This window comes from Acomys russatus, chromosome 12 (assembly GCF_903995435.1).
Source record: "Acomys russatus chromosome 12, mAcoRus1.1, whole genome shotgun sequence".
NCBI lineage: Eukaryota > Metazoa > Chordata > Mammalia > Rodentia > Muridae > Acomys > Acomys russatus.
Genome location: NC_067148.1, coordinates 37055143 through 37080826, shown reverse-complemented (window position 1 = coordinate 37080826; position 25684 = coordinate 37055143). Strand labels below are relative to the sequence as shown.

Genomic DNA, 25684 nt, shown 5'->3' with positions numbered 1-25684 from the left:
ACACTAAGAAGAACATGTCACCAGTGGAGGAGGCACTAAAGCCAATCCATGTCAGGCAACCCAACTCCCCTTCAAGAATGTCAATAGAAAATTCTGGGCAGAGCACACATCTTTGGTCTTTTAACTGATTTTTTTTCCCCTCGTGCTTTAGTTAGTAAGTGGTCAGGGTTTTAGGAACATACATTTTTTTCCCCTTAGAACTTCACATTTCTTCTCCCTCAGATCTGACTGGTTTTCACACATTTCTGCTATTGCCTCACACATGTCTTTCTGAAAACCTTGTTAGCTGACATCCCATCCACAAGTAATATGTAGGAAACTATTTTACTTCAACATTACAGCAGAGTTCATTGGCTATAATAAATTTCTTTAAATAAGGTAGTCTATCTGTGGGAGGCTTTAAGTTAGGATAGCAGCATATTAAAAAAGGTCTGAGGCCTTGTGGAAATAAACAGGTGACAACTACTAACGGCTTGTTATGTATGAGCACTATCTCCATGAGCCTTAGCGTCAGAAGGCACACACACGCACTCTTTTTTTGTTGTTTTCTTTTGAGATAGGGTCTCTCTGTATAGCCTTAGCTGTCCTCAAACTCACAGTGATCCACCTGCCTCTGCCTCCCAAGTGCTGGGATTAAAGGCGTGTGCCACCACGCCCAGCCCCACACATGCACTCTTAGAGGGCAGGTGCTGCTCGAAGACTCAAGAAGGCACAAAGTGCAGAAAGCCTTCAGTACTTGAAGCCAGAAGCAAGCAGTCTGATGTTAAAGCAATAGATTTTTGTTGTTGTTCTGTTTTTGAGACAGGGTTTTTCTGTGTAGTCCTGGCTGCGCTGTAACTTGTTCTGTAGACCATGCTGGCCTTGAACCCAGAGATCTGTCTGCCTCTGCCTGGAATTAAAGGCATGTGTCACTACCACCCAGTACTGGGGCCTTTTAATACAGCTCCTCAGGTTGTTGTGCGCACCGCCCCAACCATAAAATCATTTTATAACTGTAATTTTGCTACTATAAAATTATGACTCATAATGTAAATATCTGATATGAACACTCTGGCTGAGAAACACTGTGTTATTAAAAGCCTGTGAGGCTCCACTGAAATGAAGGCTGCCACCTTCAATCAAAGACACAGAAAAGGAAACGCCTACATCCCAACAGTCACGGCAGAAATAAGATGCTGTGACGCTGTTGGGAGAGAAGGAAGACAAAAAGGGACACATGGGGAAGCACAGATTCTGCCTCCAAGAACCTGATAATGTAGTGGAGCAGGAAAGCAAACGTGAAGTAGTAACAACATTTAAACCTTCCAAGATTTTAAAACTACTAGTAGAAGAATTAAAAATTAAGCCAAGTCTTGTGGAAGGACAGGAAGTTTAAGTGGCCGGTCATTACTCTACATTCTTTTAATGTGCCTATCAGATCTTGTCAGTGTGTAGGGACTACTGAGGCACTGTGAGAAGCCCCCAGAGGAGGGCAGATGTGCAGGAGTGAACACAGGCACTGTAGCCCTGGGGTAGCCGTGTGACTGAGGGACAGCAGGTTGTCCAAGCACTCAGCTCCCTGGAGGTCACAGCTGTGAGGTCTGACCGACACTGACCCAGAGCTGGAAACAGCCTCACCGATGGCTAGTCCATGCCCTCATTTTACAAATCAGGAGGGTTCCTAAGCCCCCAAGCAGTAAGTGTCTTGGCCATGGCCACACAGGAGAAAGCAGTGAAGCCGGAGCAGAGCTGGGGCCCTGCCTACTCTAGGCCAGTGCTGCTCAAATCCTATCAGCCACTGCCTCTTTCTCTCTACTTGTATGCAGCAACTGATGAAAAATGAAGAAAAGGTATAAAAGTCAGATTAATTTGTCTTTGCATCTTAATCAGATTAACATTCAGGAGTAAAAATAATCATTTTCCGCTTCTAAAGTAAGAAAAGATGTAAAGGGCAATGTATGAGTCAAGGTCAAATTCTGCTTTAGACTAAGTAATGCTCCATGCTGTTTCAATACAGAAGTGATTACAGCACCATTACACACACACAGTCAAATGTTCTGATTCAAAACCTAGCTTAGTTTAAAAAATATATAAATAGTATTTAAAATATTTCACATACTTACTCTATCATAATGCTGCTCCAAAAATTCTGCACTGAGCAATTTATGTCTTGTAAGTAAATCCTAGGGAAGGAAAAAACAAAAAACAACAAAATATGTATTTTTACAATCGTTCTCCATTAATGCTCTTAGGAAAGAGAATTCTAAAATATCTGTGCCAAATTACCTCATAAACTGCTGTTAAATATTAGCACACAGTAAGTACTTAATATCTCATCATGATTTTTACTCAGGACCATAAAGTTAGTCATGAAATGACCTTGGGCTCACTGGGTTGGAACTGTTTGTAGCTCCGTACAGTTCTCTGGGCTGGCTTGAGGGTGGCACTGGCTCTGAGTCCTGCACAGGAACAGTAATCCAGCCTGAGTCTTTCGTGGAGATATACTGGGACTCCAGGTCTCCAGGTAGCTGATCTGCTAGATGGCTCCCAGTAACTTCACTTCACAGAGGCTTTCTAAATTTGGGGGGGGGGGGAAGGGGCGGGGTTTCGAGACAGGGTTTCTCTGTGTAGCCTTGGCTGTCCTGGACTAGATTTGTAGACCAGGCTAGTCTCGAAGTCACAGCGATCCGCCTGCCTCTCCCTCCCGAGTGCTGGGATTAAAGGCATGCGCCACCACTGCCCGCTGACAGAGGCTTTCTGCATGCCCAGTCATCTACCCCTAACTGACATCATGTCCACAGAAGACTTCCTGACGGGTCACAGTTGTGACTCTGAATTTGCTTGTAGAGTTATTTAGTAAAGTCCTTCTTTCACTAGACTGTCAGTTCCATAAACACAAGGCTTTTACAAGCTTTGAGTTCCTGGCACTTAAGCACTGAGTAGTACATACTAAGGGATTAGTATGAAATAAATCAATGAACGAACCAGGAAAATCAGAAGACATATTTGGGAAAACATCACACTAAATGTTCTTCATGGTATGCTTTTTAAGAAGGCTTATAGGCCCACCCCAAGGATTTATAGCTATTCAAACTGCTGGAGATGGTTTGTGCTGCATTCCCTCATTTAAACAGGATGTTCAGCAAACTTTGCTAATTTTCTCCAAGTCTCCTGTGAGAATTAAACAGGGAAAATTAAAAGGCTAGAATTCAGTTCTAGCATCTTTGGAGATACAGTCACTTTACTGAAGCCTTCAGGACCCATCTGCTGCTCAGCGTAATTTTACGTACAGCATCCACTCGACAGGTGCTTCAAGCTCTCTTACCACAGGCAGAGAGGAAAGTGGTCGTGTGTCCAGAGCCTAACCAAGCACAATGACTTCCAAGAGAGAAAGCATCTAAGCCTGACTGTCAAAGAGCATCCCCACCCTTTAGCCTGCTACCATGTTTCTTAAGGCTGGTGTCCTCAAGTAGCCACCCCAAGGACAGGGCCTATAATATAAGTATGGGCCACTGATGAATCCCCAGACCCTAGAATAGTGCCTGAAACAAGTCAGGCACCGGAAACTTGATAGATGGATGGATGGAGGAAGAGATTTATATGTCAGGATCTGTACAAAGTGATGCCACTTCAATACCCAGGGGCTGTTCAGCACGATTTTGTGGCTGGATCATCCTTGTGAGCAATCTGAGTAAGTGCAGCTAAAAGACCTGCTGCTTTCTGGTCACAGTCTAAAAGAAGGCTAAGGGAGAGGGCATCTGAGAGATGCAGACTCTCAACTGAGCCTGGAGTATCAGGACAGGTCAGCAGAAAGGATCTACTCTAAAATGCAAAGGTCTGTGGTGTAAAGAGGAGCAAGAGGTCCACAAAAGGGCCACGTGGAGAAAAGGAGACCTCCAACATTCTCTACCCATGTGCTATCGTCTGGGAACGGAGACTGTGGCCAAGGAGAGAAGCCAATGTCTACGGCATGAGGGTATGTGGGACTGAAGGAAGGTACTCTAGGCAACTAAAACAGAAGCTGGACCTCATGTATAACAGCATGAACACCTGGTAAGACATCCAGGGCCTGGGGTGGCAGCGGATTTGTTGAAAATGAGTACTTGCTAAGAAATAGGGAAAAGACAGAGCCTTGGCAGTGCCTCCATCTCCTGGAACAGGGAAGGAACCTTAAATAGGAGGCAAGAGTAGATAGTAGCCAAAGTGAAGGGTAAAGGGCATGTAGCCAGTGACTTGTAAAAGTGGGTCTAATCTGAGGTAGACCAGAGGGAAGAAAAAGGGATCTGACATACATACCAGAACCCCCAAGTACAACTTGGGGAAAGGCTGTATGCATTGTGTCTGAAGCCCAGCAGAGAGAGAGCTGCCAACACTTAAGGAGGGTTAAATCACAAAGCTTCCCAGGAGCGCAGAGAGCAGGTGCTGAGATGCTGCTGGGGCTCCAGAAAGAATGCTGCTACCTCCCAGGAGGGGTGCTTATATTCTCAGAGCCTTGGCAAGTAAGCTGGCCCGTGCCCCCTTAATGCTTGACTATGTCCAGAGACACAGAACTCAATTCTACCTGTGCAGTTCACCCTTTGGAAGTCACAGGGTCAGAAAGTTCTCTGAGCTAGAGTTAAACATGCTGTGGCTTCACACTCTCCAGCAATCTTAGGGTCCAGTTTCTGGCCAGACCTACAGAAGTGATGAGTATACCTAGTCACCCTCCAGTCACTAATAAAAAGGCTCAGCTGAGCTGGAGAACCCTTAGATCTCTGCTACAGAGCCCGCTCTGAGTGGTGGCACTCAGCTTATCAATAAGGTGAGTTGTGAGCTCACCTTCCTTGTTTCAAGGAGAATACCTGAAGGGTAGGAACTATCCACCATGTCCTTAAGCTCATGTAATAGCAATGTGCTTGCTGTATGCACCATGGTAGTGTTAAGTGCATACACTCACAGACTTGAATCATACCTAGCCATTTATTGTTTTTCTGAAACAGGTTTCCTCTCTGTAGCCCTGGCTGTCCTTTGTAGACCAGGAGGGCCTCAAACTCAAGAGATTTGCCTGCCTCTGACCCCCAAGTGCTGGGATTAAAGCCGTGCACCACCACTGCCTAGTATCTTACCTGTTAACTAGGAGACACACCCTTTGCACTCCTGACCTGGGGGATCTTAGAGGACTGACAGACTGAACACTCTTAGTGAGCTATGCGTGACGTTCAGTGCTTACAAATCATCTTTTGGAAACTCTAGACCCAGACAGTTATAACCTCAAGCTCCAATCTCTACCAGGTTTTTGGTTTTGAGACAGGGTTTCTCTGTGTACCCTTGGCTGTCCTGGACTCAGTTTGTAGACGAAGCTGGCCTCAAACTCACAGAGATCCTCCTGCCTCTGCCTCCTAAGTGCTGGGATTATAGGAGTGTGCCCCTGCGCCAAGCTCGGAATCTATATTCTTTAATTCTGGAAAATGACAGGTATCTGTCAACTTCCAAGTGTTTCTCTCCATCTCTTTCATCACTCAGAACAAACCCCAGTCACTAACAGGCACTTGGCTACCTGGCTTGCTAGCTCTGTCCCCATTCAAGCTCTGGGTCCTGGATACTTTTAGAAAATATGGCTTTAAGCTTGAAGACATAGCACCTGTTCCACAAGCTGCATGTCTGCAAACTGTACAGAGCATGCTTTCTCAAAGGATAGCATGGAATGCATAAAACTACTCTGGGAAAACAGGAAAGGAGAAGCCCTCCTCTCTCCTCACAGGGCTTCTGCTGGGACGCCGCTGAGCTGACCCTGAGGGTTCTTCCTGCTCTAAGCAGAGTCTGTCAGGGAATGAGGTAGCTTGGATCTGTCTGGTATTTAGCTGGTCTGGGATTAGAAGGTAGGCCTCTCTTCCTTGCATATATATGGCCTTGTCTATGGGTGTGTTTTGTTCAGTATTTGGAGCCTATCATGAGCTCTCCCTTTTTGTGTCACCTGGAACACCTGTGATCCAGAAGCCAGGCTGGCTCAGAGCTCTCTTCTGGAGCTCATCCTCTGAATCCCAAGTAGTTTTCAAATTTCTTTTCTTCAAGGAAAGCACCTGCGTGGCTCTGCCAGATCTGTCCCTCTCTTGCTACTATAACCTGACAAGACTGTTACCCACAGTGGTTCTATCACCACCATTTTCTCTTTGAGGAGACTTAAAGAAGCAAGGCCAAACAAGACCATCAGACATCACATTTCAGGTATGTAGCCAGCCCATATCTCTCACCTTGAAGCCAATTTGGCCATCTGTGCCAGGAGCATGTCATCCACGTCCTCCACGTGGTCAGGGGGCTGGCTGCATTCTCCCATACCTGCTGCTCCTCAATCCTCTTCCCTCACCCTCCTGTGCCCAGAGTGCTGTCACTCTCGGGGTCCTGGCTGTCTTTCCACACAGGCTCGACACAAGCCGCTACTACACCTCCCTTCATGCCGGGCTGCTGCTCCTGCACGGGCACTCCCTTCCATCGATGCATTCTAATCATGAGTCCTATCCCACCACTGCGGTGATACCTAAGACATCACAGTGACCACTCTATGTTACGATCTCAAATTCACTGCAGTTGCTGTGTACACAACATTTGTATATATGCATGAGGTCTTACCTAGAGCTTCTGCAGAAGTTGTACTGATTCTGGGAAATAAATTCTCAGCACCACTCACATGATGACCCTACTGGCCAGTCCCTAGGCCTTCATCCTATACTAAAGTATTCATCACCGTCGCATTTGTACTCTATCCAGAGCCCAAGTCCTTACCTTGGGGGCTCTTTATTAAGAAGCTGAGTTCCTACAAGGAAAGTGACCATTTCTCACTGTGTTAGTGTTCATGGCTTCTGAGAATGAGTGAGCTACATGTAGGTATACTAAACATCAATTCAACAACTTGTAAGGCCATTTAAAGGAATGAAGTATAGAAAAATGTATTCTCATTGGGAACAAAAAAAGGAAAAAACACAAGATTGCTGCTTCATTTTTATCCTATAAAGAGAAGCTTGCAACTAAAGGGACTGTGTGCTTACACAAATCGATGGGAGGCAAGGCAGACGGGGCGGGTGGGGGTTGGATGTGACTATGGAAGGACAACAGAGGGAGCAGTGCAGACACACTCCTGCTTCCCTGCTGGGATTCAGTTCGGCTCTAGTGTAAGGAGGTGAACTTCTGTGTTGATCCTGTCAATAAGAATGGGCTTCTCCATCTTGAGTGTGGTTTTGTATACTATCTGTGCCACACTTAATGAATAATTTAACAGGAAAGTGCAATTTTGACCTTCCAGGACTTTGCCTTTCTGATAAGATTTGAGAGTCTAATTTTTTCATATTTTTAGGCTGTTTTTGTGGTTTTACTGCAAATACCTAAAGCATACCAATATATGTAAAATATACCTTCTCTATTCCCACTAGAGGGCAGTCATGTGTAGAGTAGAGGAGACAAAGACTGGGAAAGAAACCAGATCTGACTTGCAAGTGTGCTTAGAAATGTAAGTTTTTAAATGTTACCTTGAACGTAGCAAATGCATCTGAAGCTATGTCAAATGTTGACATTTCAACATATCTGAAGAAATCATAAAACTGTTCCGACCACAAAATGATCTTTGCAAGCGGTTCATGTCTGATGCATTCTCTTAACATTATCCCACAATTAAGAGCTATTTCTGGAGATTCATACCTGTAAAAACAAAACAAAACAAAAGCTATACATGATTTCTCTTTCAAAACAGCAAAAGTGGACATTTCAACCTTTCTCAACAGAGGTTTCAGATGCTCCTAACTAAGTGACCACCGCAAGTTACAAAAAAGGCTGCAGCAGGGTCGCTTATTCTGGAACCTGAAGCTATGTCTGTGTACAGAGGTGGGTAAGCTGCCTTCAATCAAGAAAGGTCAGCTATGGCAGAGACCAGGAGAGTAGAAATTCTGTATGTGAAAAGTCTAGAGGAAGTGCCAGGCTTATGCTATCCAAGAGCGTTGCTTTTTACCTACTGTGCTCACAGCAAACAGAAGAACCAAAAGCTGAATAGAATAGTAATACAGAATATCTGCCCCAATTCAGAAATCAGCAGTGTAAGCACAGGGCCATCAGGTATACAGCATTTATACTTCATTGTTTCAGCACCGAAAACAGTGCTTCCAGATTCTTGGAGACATATAAATCCCACAGAATTGTCAGCCTCACTCTAAAGACTTTACAAAGCATCTCCATCATGGAGAATGTGGGGACACTAAAAATACAGTGGCCTCCAAGACCTTGGCGTGTCCTCACTAACTCCACACACAGCCTTTCCCTTTATTCTCAGCTGTCTCAGAAGAAACTCTCTCAGCTTCTCACAAGCACACTGCCTTCTCAAGAGATGGAGGCCTGCTCAGACAGGCTGCTCTCTTCTGGGTTGGCTGTACTTCTTTCCCACTGACAAGCTCCCATACATTGTTATTTTTGGTAGTCAACAGCATTTCCCAATACTCTAGTAAAATAATTAATTATTTGGCCAGCAGAGACTTCCTCCTGGCTAAAACAGGACTGACCAAGATCTGTCTGTGTAATGTTCTGACGGTGCTGATTTTTGCTTGCCTGTCTGTCATTTTCTCTTGTTTTTGATGCTGGTGATTGAACTCAAGGCCATGTGGATACTTGGTAAGTACTCTATCAGTGAGCTATACCCCAGCACCCTCTCTCTTAAAAAAAACAGAGAAGAAAAAAACCTTCCCAGTTCTCCCTTTTATCCCCCTTGTGGACTCCCAGTGTATCTGGAAAACCTCAGGTAAGGGCTTTCTGAGCTGAAAATATCTAACATAAAATCGCAAGCCTAACACTCAAAACTAAGCCTCATCTTCCGGCCCCCTCAGCTTTCATTCTGACACTGCTGCTTTGCCTCTGACACCTAGCTCAGCAGACTCTCCATGGTGGGGACAGTGCTTTGTACCCATGCTGCTCATTATGTTGGTTATTAAGCCACAGGTGACTATGAGTAAGTATTTGAAATGTGGCTAGTGCAAATGAGGGGCGGAATAGCCATAATTTAAAGTTAAATCATTGCATATGGTTACTGCATATGGCACTATATTAAGACAGGGTAGTTCAAAAACTTCCCTTCTTTCTATCCTTGTTCCAAATCTTCAGCTTTGAAGCACTTCCTACATTTGGAATCATTTGGGCCTTCTCACACTTCTTTTGGAGTCTCTTAGTTTATTTCCTTTTTATCTATTTCCACTGCTGCCTAAACTCATACCGTGAATTAAGAACTGCAGATGCATCCTAATGAGCACATTTGTTCAAGCTCTACCTTAGGCCATCTATCCAGCAAACAAGTTTACCACCAGCATTTTTAGTTTAGCAGTTCAAAACAAATGCCACCCCCCCCCCAATAACAAACAAACAAACTTCTGGGATCACTGTCCAGTCTTCCCTTATTAGATCTACTGCTCTAGTACAAGCCATCTCCCAGCCTATCATAAAAATGGCCCGGTTTTGCAGCTTATTACATGGTATTCGTTCTGGTCCCTGTACCTTGACACCAATGACATCCCATCAGGATGCATTCTTCTTTCTGCCTATGTAAATTCAAAGTTGTCTGCAACTCCAACCTTAAGATCCTTTCCTTTTACCAATCCACTTATCCTCTGAAGTCCTGCAGTCTTAATTTGGTGCCTAGCAAACACTACCCTTGTCCTTTTGTTGGATATGTGATCATCACAGATCCTCAGTAAGAGTAGGACTGCATTCCTCAGCCTTAGTTAGGGCATGGCATTCAGCTGCTGACTGGCTCCTATTTAATTAAAATGTCTATTCACAAGATAGCTGATCATACCATTAATCTTTGCTTATCTCTAATAAACAGGAGACTCACAGGACAAGGGTAAGACAGTTTGGTACAAGTTTGGCAGGTTTTCATGGGAGTTTGTCAAGCTTGTCTAAATGATTAAAAACCATAAACCACTGAGCACAAGGCAAACAGTTATGCTGTACAACCTGCTAACACTAGACTGGAGAGCATGTTAGACTGTAAATAGCCATGTAAATGCTATAAATGCTGGTACTTCCTGTATGCACAGTAGAATCTGCAGAACACCGCCTCCCCCCCAAAAGCTTCCATCAATGTACTTAGAGCCTACAAAGCAAACCACATTGGACATAGGTAGTCTAAACTATTAATTAATTGGCTTGATGCCTTGAAAGGTGGCTCACAGTGCTTCTTAAAGAATGCTACCTTCCAGGATCTGTAGATGAGTAAGGGGTCAGGAAGCAAAGAATCCAACTGGGCTCTATCAAAAGAACAAAGGAACTAACCAAACGAGCACAGTGGCCTAAGATGGGACAATTTAAATATAAAAAAGTAATGTTTACAGTAGACTAAAACAGGTTTGTGATGGTTAATATGCTGTCAACTTGACAGGATAAGAATCGTCTCAGAGGCAAGCCTTCCAGCGCATCTGTGAGAACAACCTAGACTAGGTCAGCCTCTGGGCACACTCGTGAAAGGAGAATAGTGATCAGGGTGGTATGGGAAGCCCACCTAACTGCCAACCATTGCATGGGCTAGGCCTACATATAGCCTTGGGCTACATAAAGAAGAAAGTGAGCCGAGCACTAGCGTTTAGCACTCTCCACTCCCTGACCGTGGCTGCCCACCACACTTCCAACTGTGTGTCACAAAGCTTATCCTCCTTCCTTAAGTTGATTTTGTCAGGACAACTTGAGTGTAGCATCAGAGAAAGTGACTAATACAACATCTAATATATCTTCTTTGAGTTAACACTGCTTAAACAATATAGTCAATGCTTATTCAAGTTAGTGGCTACAGCACAAATTAATTAAATAATGGCACTGGCTTTCCCCATACAGATTGTATCTAGGATAGTCAGGTCATCAATGTGGAGAGGCTCTATTTTATGGAAGAAAAACATTTAATTAGAAAGAGCAATACCAGGGTCAGTAAAGTGTGTATGTATGTGTGTGTGTGTATATATATATATTTAAAGGCAGGGACTTGCTATGTAACCCTACCTGACATCAAATTCATAGAGATCTACCTCTCTCTGCCTCTCAAGTGCTATGATTTAAAAGCATGTGCCACCATTCCTGGCCTAGTAAACTAATACTTTAAATCAGGATAATATCCTTGGTGGATATTACAGTCATTAGGTCAAAGTTTGATAGCAAAGTTAAAATGGACAGACTAACAAGACCTGTATCCAGTGAGCACTCTCAATTTCATTTCAGTAGGACAATGATGCCAATGACACTTGACAGGCAGTACGTGGCATCATCCATGAGGAACTCATGCTTTGCTCAAGGTGAATCTAACCCTAACCACCAACTCCAAGGGGTGGGAGATGGTAAAACACGCTGAATAAAACCACTGAAATGTAAATGTACACACATGGTTAAAATAAACATTTTTCAGAGGCACCCAGTCTTACTACTGAGCTGAGGTTGGCCTATTAAGCTCCCTATGCAGCACAACAAAATGACTGGCCTTGGGGGAGCTGCCTGCCTTTGCCTTCTAAGTGCTGGGATAGACACATGCTAAAATAATTAACTTTCAATAGATCAAATGACCCAGTTGCTTAATAAATAGCATTTTTGGGGGTTTGTTTTTTGTTTTTATTTTTGTAAACAGGAACTCTCTGTGTAGCCTTGGCTGTCCTGGACTCCCTTTGTAAACTAGGTTGGCCTCGAGCTCACAGTGATCCGCCTGCCTCTGCCTCGCAAGTGCTGGGATTAAAGGCGTGCGCCACCATGCCCGGCTAATAGCATATTTAAAAAAAAATATTTTGTTTATTTATTATATAATATTCTACCTGCATGTGTGCCTACATGCTAGAAGGAGGCACCAGATCTCACTATAGATGATTATCAGTCACCATGTGGTTGCTGGGAATAGAACTCAGGACCTTTGGAAGAACAGCCATGCTCTCTTAACCTCTGAGCCATTTCTCCAGCTCAATAAATAGCATATTTTAAAGTAATGGATTAACTATTATAGAGTAGTAGGAAGCTAAGAATTTTATCTATAAAATTCAGTTTGTGGACCTTGTTTACAGCCCATCTTAAACAAACTCATTTTGTTAACATCATGAAATACAACAGTAGGGCACTGGATTGTACCACATGTGTGGAAGGCACTACGGTTGTGATACAGCCTGAGTGGCACGTGCAGAGCACGATGGACATGGGTGAACAATGCAGTCAAGTTATGTTTAGGGAGGAAAGAGTAAGGACCCCAGAAAGCAGGAAAGGCATGAAGCTAATGACTCTCAAGTGGGGTTTTGGGTAGGGAAAGTTTGTTGTCCTTTTGTTTTTTTTAGGGACAGGTTTCTCTGTGTAGCCTTGACTATCCTGGACTTGTAGACTAGCCTGGCCTTGAACTCACAGAGACCTACCAGCCTCTGCTTCCCCAAGTGCTGGAATTGCGGGTGTGTGCAGCCACTGCACCCAGCTCTGCTGTTTTTTCTTTCTGGTTGTGTGCTCAGTTCCCTAACAAAGTGTGGCGGGAGAAGTGGGAGTGGGTCCCAAACTGAGCTCCATTCTCAGGCTTTTCCTTCTTGCCTCCTGGCTGAGGACTCTGTTCTGACCAGCTCAGATGAGAGCTTCATACTTTAAAGTATCTCTTAAAAATCTTATTTTAGCCTAGAGTGACAGCATATGCTTTTTATCCTAACATTCAGAAAGCAGGAGTAGGTGGGTTTTGTGAGTTCAAGGTCAGCAAGGGTTATACAATGAGACCCTACCTCAAAGTTTGTTGTTGTTTTTTAATTTTATACATTGTCTAAAACAAACCAAAAAAAAAAAAAAAAAAAAAAAAAAAAAAAAAAAAAACCAAAAACTTAATCAAAGGTGCCAGGAAATAATGGGAAGTGTTAACTAATTTATATATTTCAACAAACCTTTGGGTTCTATGGCAAAGGAAATTCAATATCACACTGTTTTAAGACACCCAAATTTCATATTATTCACACAGCATGTTTCCAAAGGAACACTGGATTGATACAACAAAAGTTCTGCTACAGCCACAGGTGAGGAGGCAGTGCAGATGGGTAGAAATAGAAAGGAGGAAGCAGGACGCTGGCATGTGACATGTCACTGACTCATGCTTTGTCTGAGCAAGTCTGAACTTGGGGGAAGTGTTAAACCACAGAGATACGAATCCAGATGAGGTAAGATGTAAAGCTAGGGGTAGGGAAGCAAGTTGATTCACACCAGTAGTCACGCTAGTGGGAAAACATGCTTGCCCACTAGGTTAGCAGAACACTGCCAGGGCTGGGATGATCCCAAGAGCTGAGCAACGCAGGAGTGGAGGAGGCTGACTACCTTTCCAGCCAGGTAGGCTAGTATTGAGAAAGAAGATCTTTTCATTTTTGTTAATTTAGATCTTACACTTTAAAATTTTGTTTCTGAAATGGACAACTACCCAAATCATAAATGCATAATTAGTCCAGAAATAATGTGCAACAATGACCCCATAGCGCATGCTCTGCTGAAGGGTGAAGAGCACACATGCCCCACTAGGAGGCTTTTTCACTGCTGTGTGTAGGGAGTAAGGTCAGATGCAGAGGAGGCATCTTTGGACTCCACTCAGCTGGGATTTCAATGGACTTCAAATGTTTCAATCTTATAGAACAGAAAAGGCCACACAGGCTCTACTTCTTTCCTTCAGTTGTATTTGATTTGTGAACCTAGGGGCTCACAATTCACCCAATTTTAAGCTTACACCTACAGGGCATTTTGTATTAGTTTAGCTTATAGATCAAAACTTTAAAAGGATAACATGTTCAAAAGCTACAGAAAAGTGAGCTAAAACTATAGAGGAAATCCTCCCATATTCACCAACCTGGTTATCTTTCCCCACCCAAACAATTTTTCCTTTTTATTTCAACTACGAATATAAACTTTATCATGTTGTACATACCCTTTCAATAACATGAACAAAATACTCTGTTGGGTGCAGATGTATTCAACAGTAGGAGTTCTTGTACCAATCTGTCTTCTGAGAATATTGTTGAAAATTTGAGCCACGTCTTTTTTGCCCTATTAGGAATACAATCATTAAAATATTTACCTGTCTAAATATTAAAATGTCCATCCACCTTTCAATATAAAGTCAAAGAGCCATTGTCTATTATGACCGAATATCTGACTTTGCAACATTTGTAGACATTAAAAATCTTATTTTATCTAGTCATAATCCCAAATTCTTAGTTTTAATAGTGTGCATTTTTAACCACAATTTTATCAACTAAGTAAAATCTCATTATAATCCACATTAATTTCAACCCCCTCTAGTTCTCAGAAGCACACTGACTCACTTGTAGAAAGCAGCTGTTGGCAGTATACCTGTAATCTATAAGGATATGAGCCTTACACAAATGGGTACTTCTGTTGTGAGGAATAAAAGTGTGCACTTTTCTTTTACCAGAATGGAAAAGGAGGAAATTGTACTCTTCGAGTAATGACATCAGAGAATTCTGTGAAAAGTTGATCTCTAAGGGCAGGATAAATTCCCCTATTTAACTCAGACACCTAGGAAAAACTTAAACTATATTAATAATGAATGTACTAAGTATTACGATAGAGTAATTCAGAGATGATAACTTTACAATACCACTGTACATAACAGACAGATCATCTAGTGAACCTTAACAGTCAGAAAACTACCTAAGAAACTAATAATGGAGAACTGGCCCCCAAGAGATGTATAGCCACTGTCATAGGCTGAGACGGCCCAAAGAACACTGAAGCCCATGGACAGGTCATCCTGGGGCTGTGTTGGCTCAGGGCCATTAATGGTAACTTCTACAAACCAGTCTCGTGGCACACACTTTAAATAATAATAATAATAATAAAAAAGGCAAAACAAACACTCCCCGCCGAAAAAAACCCTGATGCCTCTAAAGTCTCAGATATATATTAAATTCAGTGTTCAGTTTAAGGAACAGAATGGATGGAGGTAAATGAGAAGGATTAGATATCCCAAATGCACCCTTCAAGTTAGCAGAAAAAATAAAGGTAGAATTTAATACACTATTAAAAACACATAAAATCAAATGTACAAGTAGAAATATCTCCGTTCTATCTTCTCTATAGTAGGACAAAATTTTTTCCTGTTCTAAGAATTATTGACGTATCCACGTTTCCTTTCCTCAAAGTGTATCATCCCTCTCCCCACCAAAACCTGCACAGACATCTAATCATTCAGGCTGATAAACTCTGAGACTTAAAGCACACGTGCCATGCCGGTCACGGCGGAAGGTCCTCTCTGGCTGGAATCAAGGCCGCCATCCTCATGAACTCACTCTACACCTAACACACATGGTCAGCTGCATACACTGCCGCACCAAAATCCAGGGGTCGTGGAGAACAGACCCTGGGAGAAAAGGCAAGCTGTGCTGTCTGCAGCTAGCCCAACAGTGAATGGCTCTAGCTGCATGGCCAAGGAGCACAGGCTCAATGTTACCAGAGACAAAGTTTAAAGAAGTCAGAATTGTGATTAAAATGGATTTCAACATGACACTAAATAAAAAAAGGAAAAGCAGTGTCAAGCAAATACAAAACACATGATCTCAGACATTTTTTAAGGATATAACATTCTATGACTTTCTTTATGCTGCTCATTTCCTGACTTAGAGAACAGCTATTTATGAAATACAATCTAAATGAAAGGGCATCATGAACACCCAAGAAATTTCACATACAATGTGGTGAAATGTGATTACAAAGGTCAGGGGCCTCTGAATCAACAAGGATTTTAAAATGTCCCAAAGGACAGAATACACGGAAAAGGACCACATCAGAAGAAGTGTTTTTGAGAGTTAAGAAATGGATGGCTTACCTCAAAGTCAATGAGCTGTAAGTCAGCTACCAGGGTGCTGAGGAGCCCACTATTGTACAGCTCCTGAGCCAGCTGAGCGACCGCTTCTGTCTGAGGCTCCTTCTCATTTGTGCCGTACAGAATTTCTTTCATGGCAACCAAATTTTTGGAGACTTCTTCTGTAGCCTGATTTTGTGAGAAAGATGCAGAAGAGAAAAACAATTTCTTTTTAACAAACAGATACCATATCTGTGTTAGCAAATTGTCCGTTTTCTATATTACTTACCCTCAGACCTATGCATGAGCTCCATCTCTGTCCTCAGGAGATGGATACTGTGTGTGTGTGTGTGTGTGTGTGTGTGTGTGTGTGTGTGTGTGTGTGTGTATGAGATATGGGGGGGGGGGGAGGAGGAGATGCATGCACTCCCCGACAGCAAGGATGACATGTGAGTATACAATGGAAACCCAGCTAATGTACAGTAGAAACCGGAATGACAAGTCTGGATTCTTCCTCAGGCTTAGGGAAGCACTTCAGAAGAGGCATGTAAGCTGGTGGGGGTAGGGTGTGTGTGTGTGTGTGTCTGTGTGTGTGTGTCTGTCTGACTACGAACCAATTGTGTGTGTGTGTGTGTGTGTGTGTGTGTGTGTGTCTGTCTGTCTGTCTGTCTGACTACGAACCAATTGTCAGGGAACAGGGGCTACACAAGGGAGACGGAAAAGTACAGGGCCTGTATTTCAGTTTGGATCTAAAGTATCCCTCAAAATGCTCATGGGCAGGAGGCTTGGTTGTAGTTGGTAGGCTTTGAGGAAATGATTAGCTCAAAATCCCATAAGTACATCCACCTATTGACGGATTAATAATTTGATGGCACCATTGCAATACTAAGGCCTATTTGGGAGAAGAAGGTTGCTAGGAATGTGCCTTGTCCCCAGATCCCTCCTCTCTTACTGTTTCTGATTTCTGGCTTGCCTCAACCCTAAAAGCAATGAACCAACAAAACACTGAAGCCTCTAAAACTGTGAACTTGCACTGTTTAGTGGTGGCTTGTTTTTTTTTTTTGTTTGTTTGTTTTTTATCAACCTGATACAAGCTAGAGTCATGGAGAAGAGGAAATCTTAATTGAGAAAATGGCTCCATTAAATTGGCTCTTGGGGGCATTTTCTTGATTACAGTGGGCAATGCCATATCTGGGATATAAGAAAGTAAACTGGCGGGGCAGTGGTGCCGCATGCCTCTAATTCTAGCACTTGGGAGGCAGAGACAGGCGGATCTCTGTGAGTTCAAGACCAGCTTGGTCTACAAAGCCAGTCCAGGACAGCCAGGGCTATTACAAAGAGATACCCTGTCTCAAACCACGCCCCCAACCCCCCCCAAAGTAAACTGAGCAACCCATGGGAGCAAGCCAGTAAGCAACATTACTCCACAACCTCTGCTTGAGTTCCTGCCCTGACTTCCCTTCATGATGTAAAACCACAAGATGAAATAAGGCCTTTCCTCTCCAAGTCACAGGGCATCAAGCAGAACACTCAAGTGGTTTGCCTCAGTAGTTACCCAAGAGTAGTGGAGCCTACATTCTGCTTTTATCTCATCCAACAAAGTCTAACATCAAGCTTTGAAGAGAGAAACTAGAAATACAAGCAACCAAAAGAAATGATGCTGATAGAATAAATTGGATGCAAAAGGTCACTATACCAATATGTAACATATTCAAGAAAACCCAAGGATATTAAATGGGGAAACTAGAGACATAAATTACCGTTAGCAGCAGATAAGACACTGTAGAAGAAAGCATTGCTGAGTAGACGTAATTACTACCCAAAATTGAATCATAGGAGTGAAGTAGAGGGGGACATCACACTCATGAGCTTTAGAGTAACTTAAAGTGATATTTATAACTACAGTCCCTAAAGCAAGATAAAGGGCAGACAAAACATTTTAAAATGTGATGAATGAAAACAACTTCGGATTTGCCAGATGCACATCTTTAATCCCAACACTTGGGAGGTAGAGTCAGGCATAGATGTCTATGAATCTGAGGCCAGCCCGGTCTCTACACTGTCCCAGGATAGCAAGGACTACATAGAGACCCTCAACAAACAAACAAACAAACCAAAACCCTAAACAACAAAATATAAATTTGATAAAAACTGTGAAAATGCAAATAAATCTCAAGTGTAAGAAATAGGGATAAGGTAGCTGGAGAGATGGCTCAGTCTTAAAAACAGTGGTTACTCTTCCAGAGGACCCAAGTTTGTGTTTTAGGCCTACGTGTGTGCTCGCAACAGTCTGGTAACTCTGGTTACAAGGGATATGATACCCTCCCTCTTCTGGACCTTGGGTGAGATTCCCTGTCTCAAAAAATTGAGAGAGAGAGAGAGACAGACAGACAGACACCACAGACCACAGACACACATCCCCTTTTATAATATATCGTAATTTTATTAGTTCCACTAAAGAACCCTAGTAGAGCTAGGCAACGGTAGCACATGTCTTTAATCAGAGCACTTGGGGAGGCAGAGACAGCTGGATCTTTGTGAATTCAAGGCCAGCCTGGTCTACAGAGTGAGCTCTAGAACAGTCAGGACTCTGTTACATAGAAAAACTATCTCGAAAGATAACAACAATAATAAACTATTGAGAAAAACATACTACCTAGCTATCATCTCAGAATTTTATACTCCAATGAAAATATGTTTTAAGCAGCCAGGTGTGGTGGCGCACACCTTTAATCCCAATATGTGGGAGGCAGAGGCAGGAGGTTCTCTGTGAGTTTGAGGCCAGCCTGGTCTACAAAATAAATCCAGGGCAAGGCTCTTACACAGAGAAACCCTGTCTCGGGAAACCAAAAAAGAAAAAAAGGAAGGAAGGCACAAAGGAAGGAAGAAAATATGTTTTAAAAATAAAAATAATTCTACATATTGAGTTATAGGATAGCCAGGGCTTTCCAGAGAGACCCTGTTTCAAAATAACACACACACACACACACACACACACACACACACACACACGAACAGAACAAGACAAAAATGGAAAGGTTTTGGGATTTTGGGATGCATTAAAATTAGATAAAAATGAGGAGAAAATTAGTAAATACGGTTTTCCTTCATGATTAGTTTAAAGAAAATTTGGTTGTTTAAAGCAAAAATAGCATATTCTAAGGTTATTGAATATAGAACAAAAATGCATGACAGCCATAGCTCAAGAGGGGTAATGGAAATACAGTGTTGGAGGTGTAGATAATGCAGTATCATATTTCCTGAAGACAAACTATTTGAAGCTAAAGATGTTATTAAAACACTGGGTGGTGGTGGCACACGCCTTTATTCCCAGTACTTGGGAGGCAGAGGAAGGTAGATAAGAAACTCTCAGTTTATTCATTTTGAAATGATTATAATTTAAAAATTAGAATTCAGGTCAAATTCCATGCTTTCTTCTGACAGCTACAGGTACCTGAAAAAGTGATAGCTAAAGGGCAAGGGTTTCATTTTGAGGTAATGAGGTGTTCTAGAACTGACTGCAGTTATGGTCATATACATCTATGAATAAACTAAAAGGACACAGAATTACATACTTTAATGGGTGAACTTCATGGCATGTAAAGTCAATAAAGTTGTCTTTAAAGACACAAGAGTGGCAGGGACAAATTAGAAAGCTATCATACTTCTGAGCAGAAAGCTAGGTTTACTAGCAAAGACCCCTCCCTTTCAGATGATGCACTGCCTGCCACATTATGGTGGGGAGGCATGTCAATGAGCCACACACATCCACTTCTCAATGCTCTCTTGCTTTTGGATTCTGATGCCCCCCCTCTGCTCTCTTGGGAACCCCACGTATTGTCTCTTCTCCTCATATAGCCAATTCATGCACCTGGTTTTCAGTTTTTACACATGATCAAGACTCCCCTTAACAGAACCAAATAAGCTCTTTCTGGACACCACAAATTCCTCCTAGCTCCACTTCACCCATAATTAAGTCTCTCAAATATTTGCCCATGGCTGCCGCAATCCACATCTCCTCCTGTATTCACTGCTCATCCCAATCCCACATGGCTCCTACACCTACCACTTTATTGCTTTTGGCTAGCTAAGGGTGACTTACATGCCACTAAAGGTAATCACCTGTCACCATTACTCCTGGACGGCTGCACATTTATACTTGTTGCTTACTGTACTCTTCCCTATCCTAATGTTTACCTTTCCTACTCTGTAGTTGTTTCTTGGTCTCTTTTTCAGTTTGTCATCCTTAACTAAACCTTTCAATAGCAAGTGTTCCACAAGGCCAGGTATGAGGTCTTTTTTCTCCCTTCCTTCCTTCGTTTTCTTTTATTATTCTATAGTTTCTCATTCAGTGATCTCAGCCACAACCATTGCTTTAATTACTCTAAAAGGCAGATGCCCACAGATTCCTATCTCCAGTTCTCCCAGGCTTTGACATTCAGCAGTCTACACAAATGTCTCTATTTAGAAGTCTTATGATATGGTACCTACTTCAAATCCAATGACTAAAAACCAGAACTCAGGTTGTTGCCCACTGCCTGGTGTTCTTCTAGCATTCTTAGACCAGGTAGCAATTGATACAGGTGCCTCTGCACATATTAGAAACTCAGGGGTCACCAATTCTTCTTTTGAGTCAGCAATGGGCAAGTTGTCCCCAACTCTCCCAGATCCAAACATCTGTTGTCTCCTCGGTCATCATCATCAGAATCAAAGTCCTGTAACTCCTGTGGAAACGACTAAGTAGCCTACTGATGGATTTCTTTGTATTCCTGTTAAGACTCTTACATTCTTTTCTAAATCATAACACAAGTGAAAAAGACATTCTGTTTAAAATGCTCCAATGGAAAATAAAATAAAATACTCCAATGATTACTTATTTCTCTTAGAATGGTGCAAACTCTTTCTTAACATGATCTATAACCCATCCCTACAAAGCCTGGCCCTAGTGTCTTAGCTAGACCTGCACTATAGTTTCTCCCCCATCTATTTACTCATGATGTCATGGGCACACATGCTGTCCCTCGGAGTCCTTGCTGGTGTGCTTTCCTATACTCATATACTCTTTGCGCCTACCTCCTGGCCAACTCCCTTTTCTTCTGCAGGGCTTAGTTCAGTATTGGGTCATTTTTCCCAAAAGTCTTCCTAGATAGCCAGGTACGGTGGCACAAGCCTAAAAGCCCAGCACTTGGGAGGCAGAGGCAGGCAGATCTCTGTGAGTTCAAGGCCAGCCTGGTCTACAAAAGTGAGTCCAGGACATGCAAGACTACACAGAGAACCCCTGTCTTGACCATTCCCTCCTTCCACCCCAGAAAGTCTTCCTAGGTAAATTCTGTCACGCATTTGTCAAGTTCTTCCTCACATTGTTTCTAACAGTTACATATGATTTTCCTATTCCTTGTGATTTCCCAGTTATTGTTCCCTTCTGCTACACTGAGAGCTTGTAGGTGCTCCAAACATGAGGCAGATACAGAGGCAGAGCAATCGCCCCCCTGAGAAAGCAAAAGGAAAAGTGTTTAAAAGAGCCCAGAAGGAGATTAGATTGTGTAAAAACAGTTTATTGTGTGCGTATGGAGGGGGTGGTGGTGGTTAGAAGCAGCTCGTCTGGTTTACTTCTAGAAAGAAGCAACTAATGTTCACTCTTCATTTAACTCCCCCAGCACTCCTGGTTCACCAAAGAGGCAAAGCAAGGTAACAACTGAGCTATCTTTCAGTTATTGACAAAGAAAGGAAAGAGGGCAACTACTAGAATTAGGAATCAAATGCTCTGCCTGGTACTGGAAAAAACATACTTTAATGATGAGGAAAGAAACAAAACACCTGAGATGGGGTTGGGGCTAGAAACCACAATTCAATGGAAAGGAATCAACAAATTAAGCACAGCAGTATTTGCCTGACCAAATAAGGCTGCCATTTTACTTAAGGACCAAGTATTCTAAACTTGGATCCCGGTGTCCACATAGTCATTGTGCAGACATCTCCTCAAGCTAACCCCAAGGAAAATCAATTCCTGCATTTGGTATTCAACTAACTGAAAAGAACAGTTTGTTTCTATGCCTCTTGTGTTGGAAATCTTGAGTCACAGCACACGCACACTGTATATTACTCTGTATGGGAAACTAGTAAGTTCAAAGGTAAGTGTGCCTTTTATTCAACTTGCAACCTAATCACTGTAACTGCACAGTCTGAAACAGTGCGTCACAACCCCTTTGGGGGCTCAACAACCCTTTCATGGGGGGTTGCCTATCAGATAATTACATTACAGTTCATAATAGTAGCAAAATTATAGTTATGAAGTAGCAATGAAAATAATTTTATGGTTGGGGTCACCACAACATGAGGAACTGTATTAAAGGGACACAGCATTAAGAAGGTTGAGAACCATTAGTCAAACACTAAATTGAGTACTGTCTGTCAGCTTCTTTTCACTCACTCTACTTCAGACTTGTTTGAATGTTCTGCCAATTTATGGCTTATTTATTTAATTTACCCATGTATTTATTGTTTGAGTATTCATTTATGCAGTGGGGATCAAAGCCAGGGTCTAATTATTTCAACTACTTGTGTGATTTCTGATCCCTATTACCTGAACAATTTCCAACTGATTAAACAAAAAGCAAGCAAACCAGTGAAAAAGAACAGAGACAGACAGACAGACAGACAGACAGACACACACACACACACACACACACACACACACACACGGTACAAAAGTGCAGGGTGGGTTTCACAAGGCAGGATATTTACTGACTTAAACTGCCACAGAGAGAATGATCATGTTGGAATTGGTTGGTTCCTTCAGTGTTCTGTTGAGGCCACACCAAGCCCCATTTCTGGAGAGTCTGCATTAGCCAATGTACACTATGCTTCTCTGACCACATTCTTCTTATCTGCACTTCCTACTAATGTCCTCACATCCACGGCTGTTAGTCACACGGTAAGTCTAAACACTCCTCCTGGCCCCTCATGAGACATTATCTGTGTGCTAATACTGTGTGCTTCAGTGCTGCCACAAGAGATCAATGCCTCTGGATTCCTTACACTCCGGGATGATTTTACCCACAACTTTTCTACCCCAGCTCCCAGAGGTTGGTTTGTTTTATTTTTTGAGACAAGGTTTCTCTGTGTAGCCTTGGCTGGGCTGGACTTGCTTTGTAGACCAGCTGGCCTTCTGGAGATTTGCCTGCCTCTGCCTCCTGAATGCTGGGATTAAGGCAAGCGCCACAAGGCCCAGCTAGCTCCCAGAGTTGTAGCCACTGTAAATGGTGACGGACCTCCATACCTGATTTACTGATGATCTGTGCTGCTTGTCTGACTTCAACCCAGCTCAGACACACTGTCAGCTGGACTGATTTCCAAATAGTAACTCCTAGTAGTACACATTTCAAACTGGCTGCGCTTTCCTCCAGACTTTTGTTTAGTATCCTACTCTGGAATATGCACATGTCGCTTTACCCCTCTATGATGAGACCATCCAATGAACACTTCCTAAACTCTTGTTCCATACTGAAACTGCTCCCTTTTGACTCAATCCTGGAATACATGTGCTGTGCCCCGAATATTTTTGTTTTGAGACATGGCCTCACTTTGTAGCATTGGCTGACCTGTAACTCACCATACAGTTTGAATTAACTTAAAACTGACGGTAATCTGCCTCACCCTCTTGGGAGTATAGGCATATGCCTCCATGTATGACTGAAAATACAAACCCCACCTTCCAGTACTAGGAACCGAACACAGGGTTTGAACATGGTAGTTAAGTACTCTACCACAGAGGTTTAACCCCAGTTCCCAAGATACTAACTACAAAAACAAACTAGCTTTACAGTGTAATACCACTTTGACCAAGTGCTTGTTATGAACAGTACCTCTAACAAAGCTACAGGGGCTCCTGCTAGACTGTCCCTCCTACATGGATCATGAACGCACACCAGACCCAAATCAGGGATCATTCTATAAAACATTCAAGTATTTAGGTCACAAGGTAAAAGGAAGACTGAAAAGCTCTTCCAGATTGAAGCAGCTAGGGAAATGCAACTAATGTCACGTGTGACCCTGACCTGGACGCTGGTCCAGAGGTTATTTGAAGGCTAAATCCATTAACTGCAGTGCACCCTGTTACTTTCTTGATTTCTGTCTTCTCAGTGTGGTAATATTAAATGTAACATTTGTGGAAGTGGGATAGAGTCTGACAAGTTTACCAACCCTCTTGTTCTGCCATTTCTTCCCAAGTAGGGGAAATCTCATTTCAGTAACAAAATCTATGGCTCTATCTCTGTGTTCAGGTCCTTTAAACAAGGGACCTCAAGGATATCCTTTGTGTCTTAGAGGATCATCTGATCCCTTAACTGACTTCAGATCTCAAATAAGGGTCTTCAGTTCTTTTGTTCTGTCATCTACTTTCATTCTCACCTTGAATATCTTCCTCTCTGCTCCAGGTGAAAGCTGAGTGTTAACATTCCTCCCCACTCCCTTCCAGGTGTGCTGCAGCTGCCCTCCCTCCCTGGACTCCATCCTTTTCTGATATCTAATAGCAACTGTGCCTTCCTTCAGCTGCCAGCCTTGAAGGGCTGACCCTCCTTCTCATGTGCCTCTCATTTCCTTGGAAAGGGCTGACTCATACCCCTAGCTCTACCTGCACTCCAGCATCTGATAGCAACTCACACATGGAATGACCTCATGATTTTGTTAGTTGGCAGGACACTCTTCAAGTGTTCATCAGTTGGACATGGTGTTCTGAGACGCAGATGCTACTCCTGCATGGCCAGGGAGCCTCATATTAGGTTTCACAGGCAGATTGTTTCATTAACAGCAGCCAACGGTTTATATAAATACTTACTCAGGAGTATCCCTTGTGACAAGCTACTCACTTGACTGGAAAATGAAGTCCCATGTCCCTTACTGTTTCCTCCATCGGGTAAGAAGGAAAGAATTTGGTTAAGTTGTTTCCTTAGACTTTTGAGAGGGGGCCTATAAAGGAGCTGCACATAGCAATGCCCAGAAGCGCCTGAGATGAGCAGAGCTTCAGTCCCTTGGAAGGTAGGCAAGTGACCCCTGAAGTAGGAAGGTTTCTTAGAATCCACATGCAACCACATGAGAACTTTATTTAGCTTTAGGAATTATTTTTAAAATGTTTAAGTTACTGGATCAATGTAAATAGCCCCTGAACCTCATAACCCATGCTTCTCTCCTACCCATGGCAGGAAGGCAGGGATGTTCTCCAGCCTTTATGGTTGTGTCTAGTATAACCTCCCCTGGTAGCACTCTGGCTATGAGACTTTCCCCTCAAAAATATAAGTAGGGAGGCTAAGGCAAAGGTACAGGAATTTAAGGCCAGCCTGGGTAGCAGAGTGATACCTGAGGGTGTATGTGTACATGAAGTGAAAAATTAAGTACTCAGGAAACTAAACCCTGGTGCAACTGGCCTATTTCAGGACCCCGGCAAACCAGAAAGCCTTTCTGCCTTAAACCTGATATCCTTACAACACTTATGTGTTGCTGAAGCTCAGCCACACTACTGTCAATGTGAACAGAGCTAGCACACATCAGCACTAAGCATACAAAGGGAAGACAGAATAATGCTATTGCCCACTGGGTGAAAGAAGGAAAATAAATATTTAAAGCAAAACAGAGTAGGATGTGGGGGTGAGTGCCTTTAGTCCCAGAGGCAGGAAGAACTCTCCATGTTCAAGACCAGCCTTGCCCAAACAAGATTTGAGCAGACTTGGAACCACAGAGGGAGCTAGGAAGAAGTTCTCGCCGAAAGACAAGGGCCAAATGCAAAGGCTTAAGGCAGGACTGTGAGTAGATAAAGAGGGAAAGTGTGGATGGGAGTGGGGGGACACTAAGCTCGGACCTCGGTGTCCAGTGATAGCGATAAATATTTCAGGTTTGCAGGACACATACAAT

The 25684-nt window shown here is 42.9% G+C and overlaps 1 protein-coding gene across 1 annotated transcript in view; it reads right to left on the bottom strand.

The window, feature by feature from the left end:
* Positions 1-25684, bottom strand: part of Cab39 (calcium binding protein 39) — a 70168-nt gene that overhangs the window by 5716 nt on the left and 38768 nt on the right. Inside the window, exons 3-6 of the mRNA XM_051154231.1 lie at positions 15803-15967; positions 13883-14001; positions 7479-7647; positions 2103-2162 (exon numbers count right to left, since the gene is read on the bottom strand). Coding sequence (XP_051010188.1) covers positions 2103-2162; positions 7479-7647; positions 13883-14001; positions 15803-15967 — 513 coding nt within the window. The remainder of the gene's footprint in view (positions 1-2102; positions 2163-7478; positions 7648-13882; positions 14002-15802; positions 15968-25684) is intronic.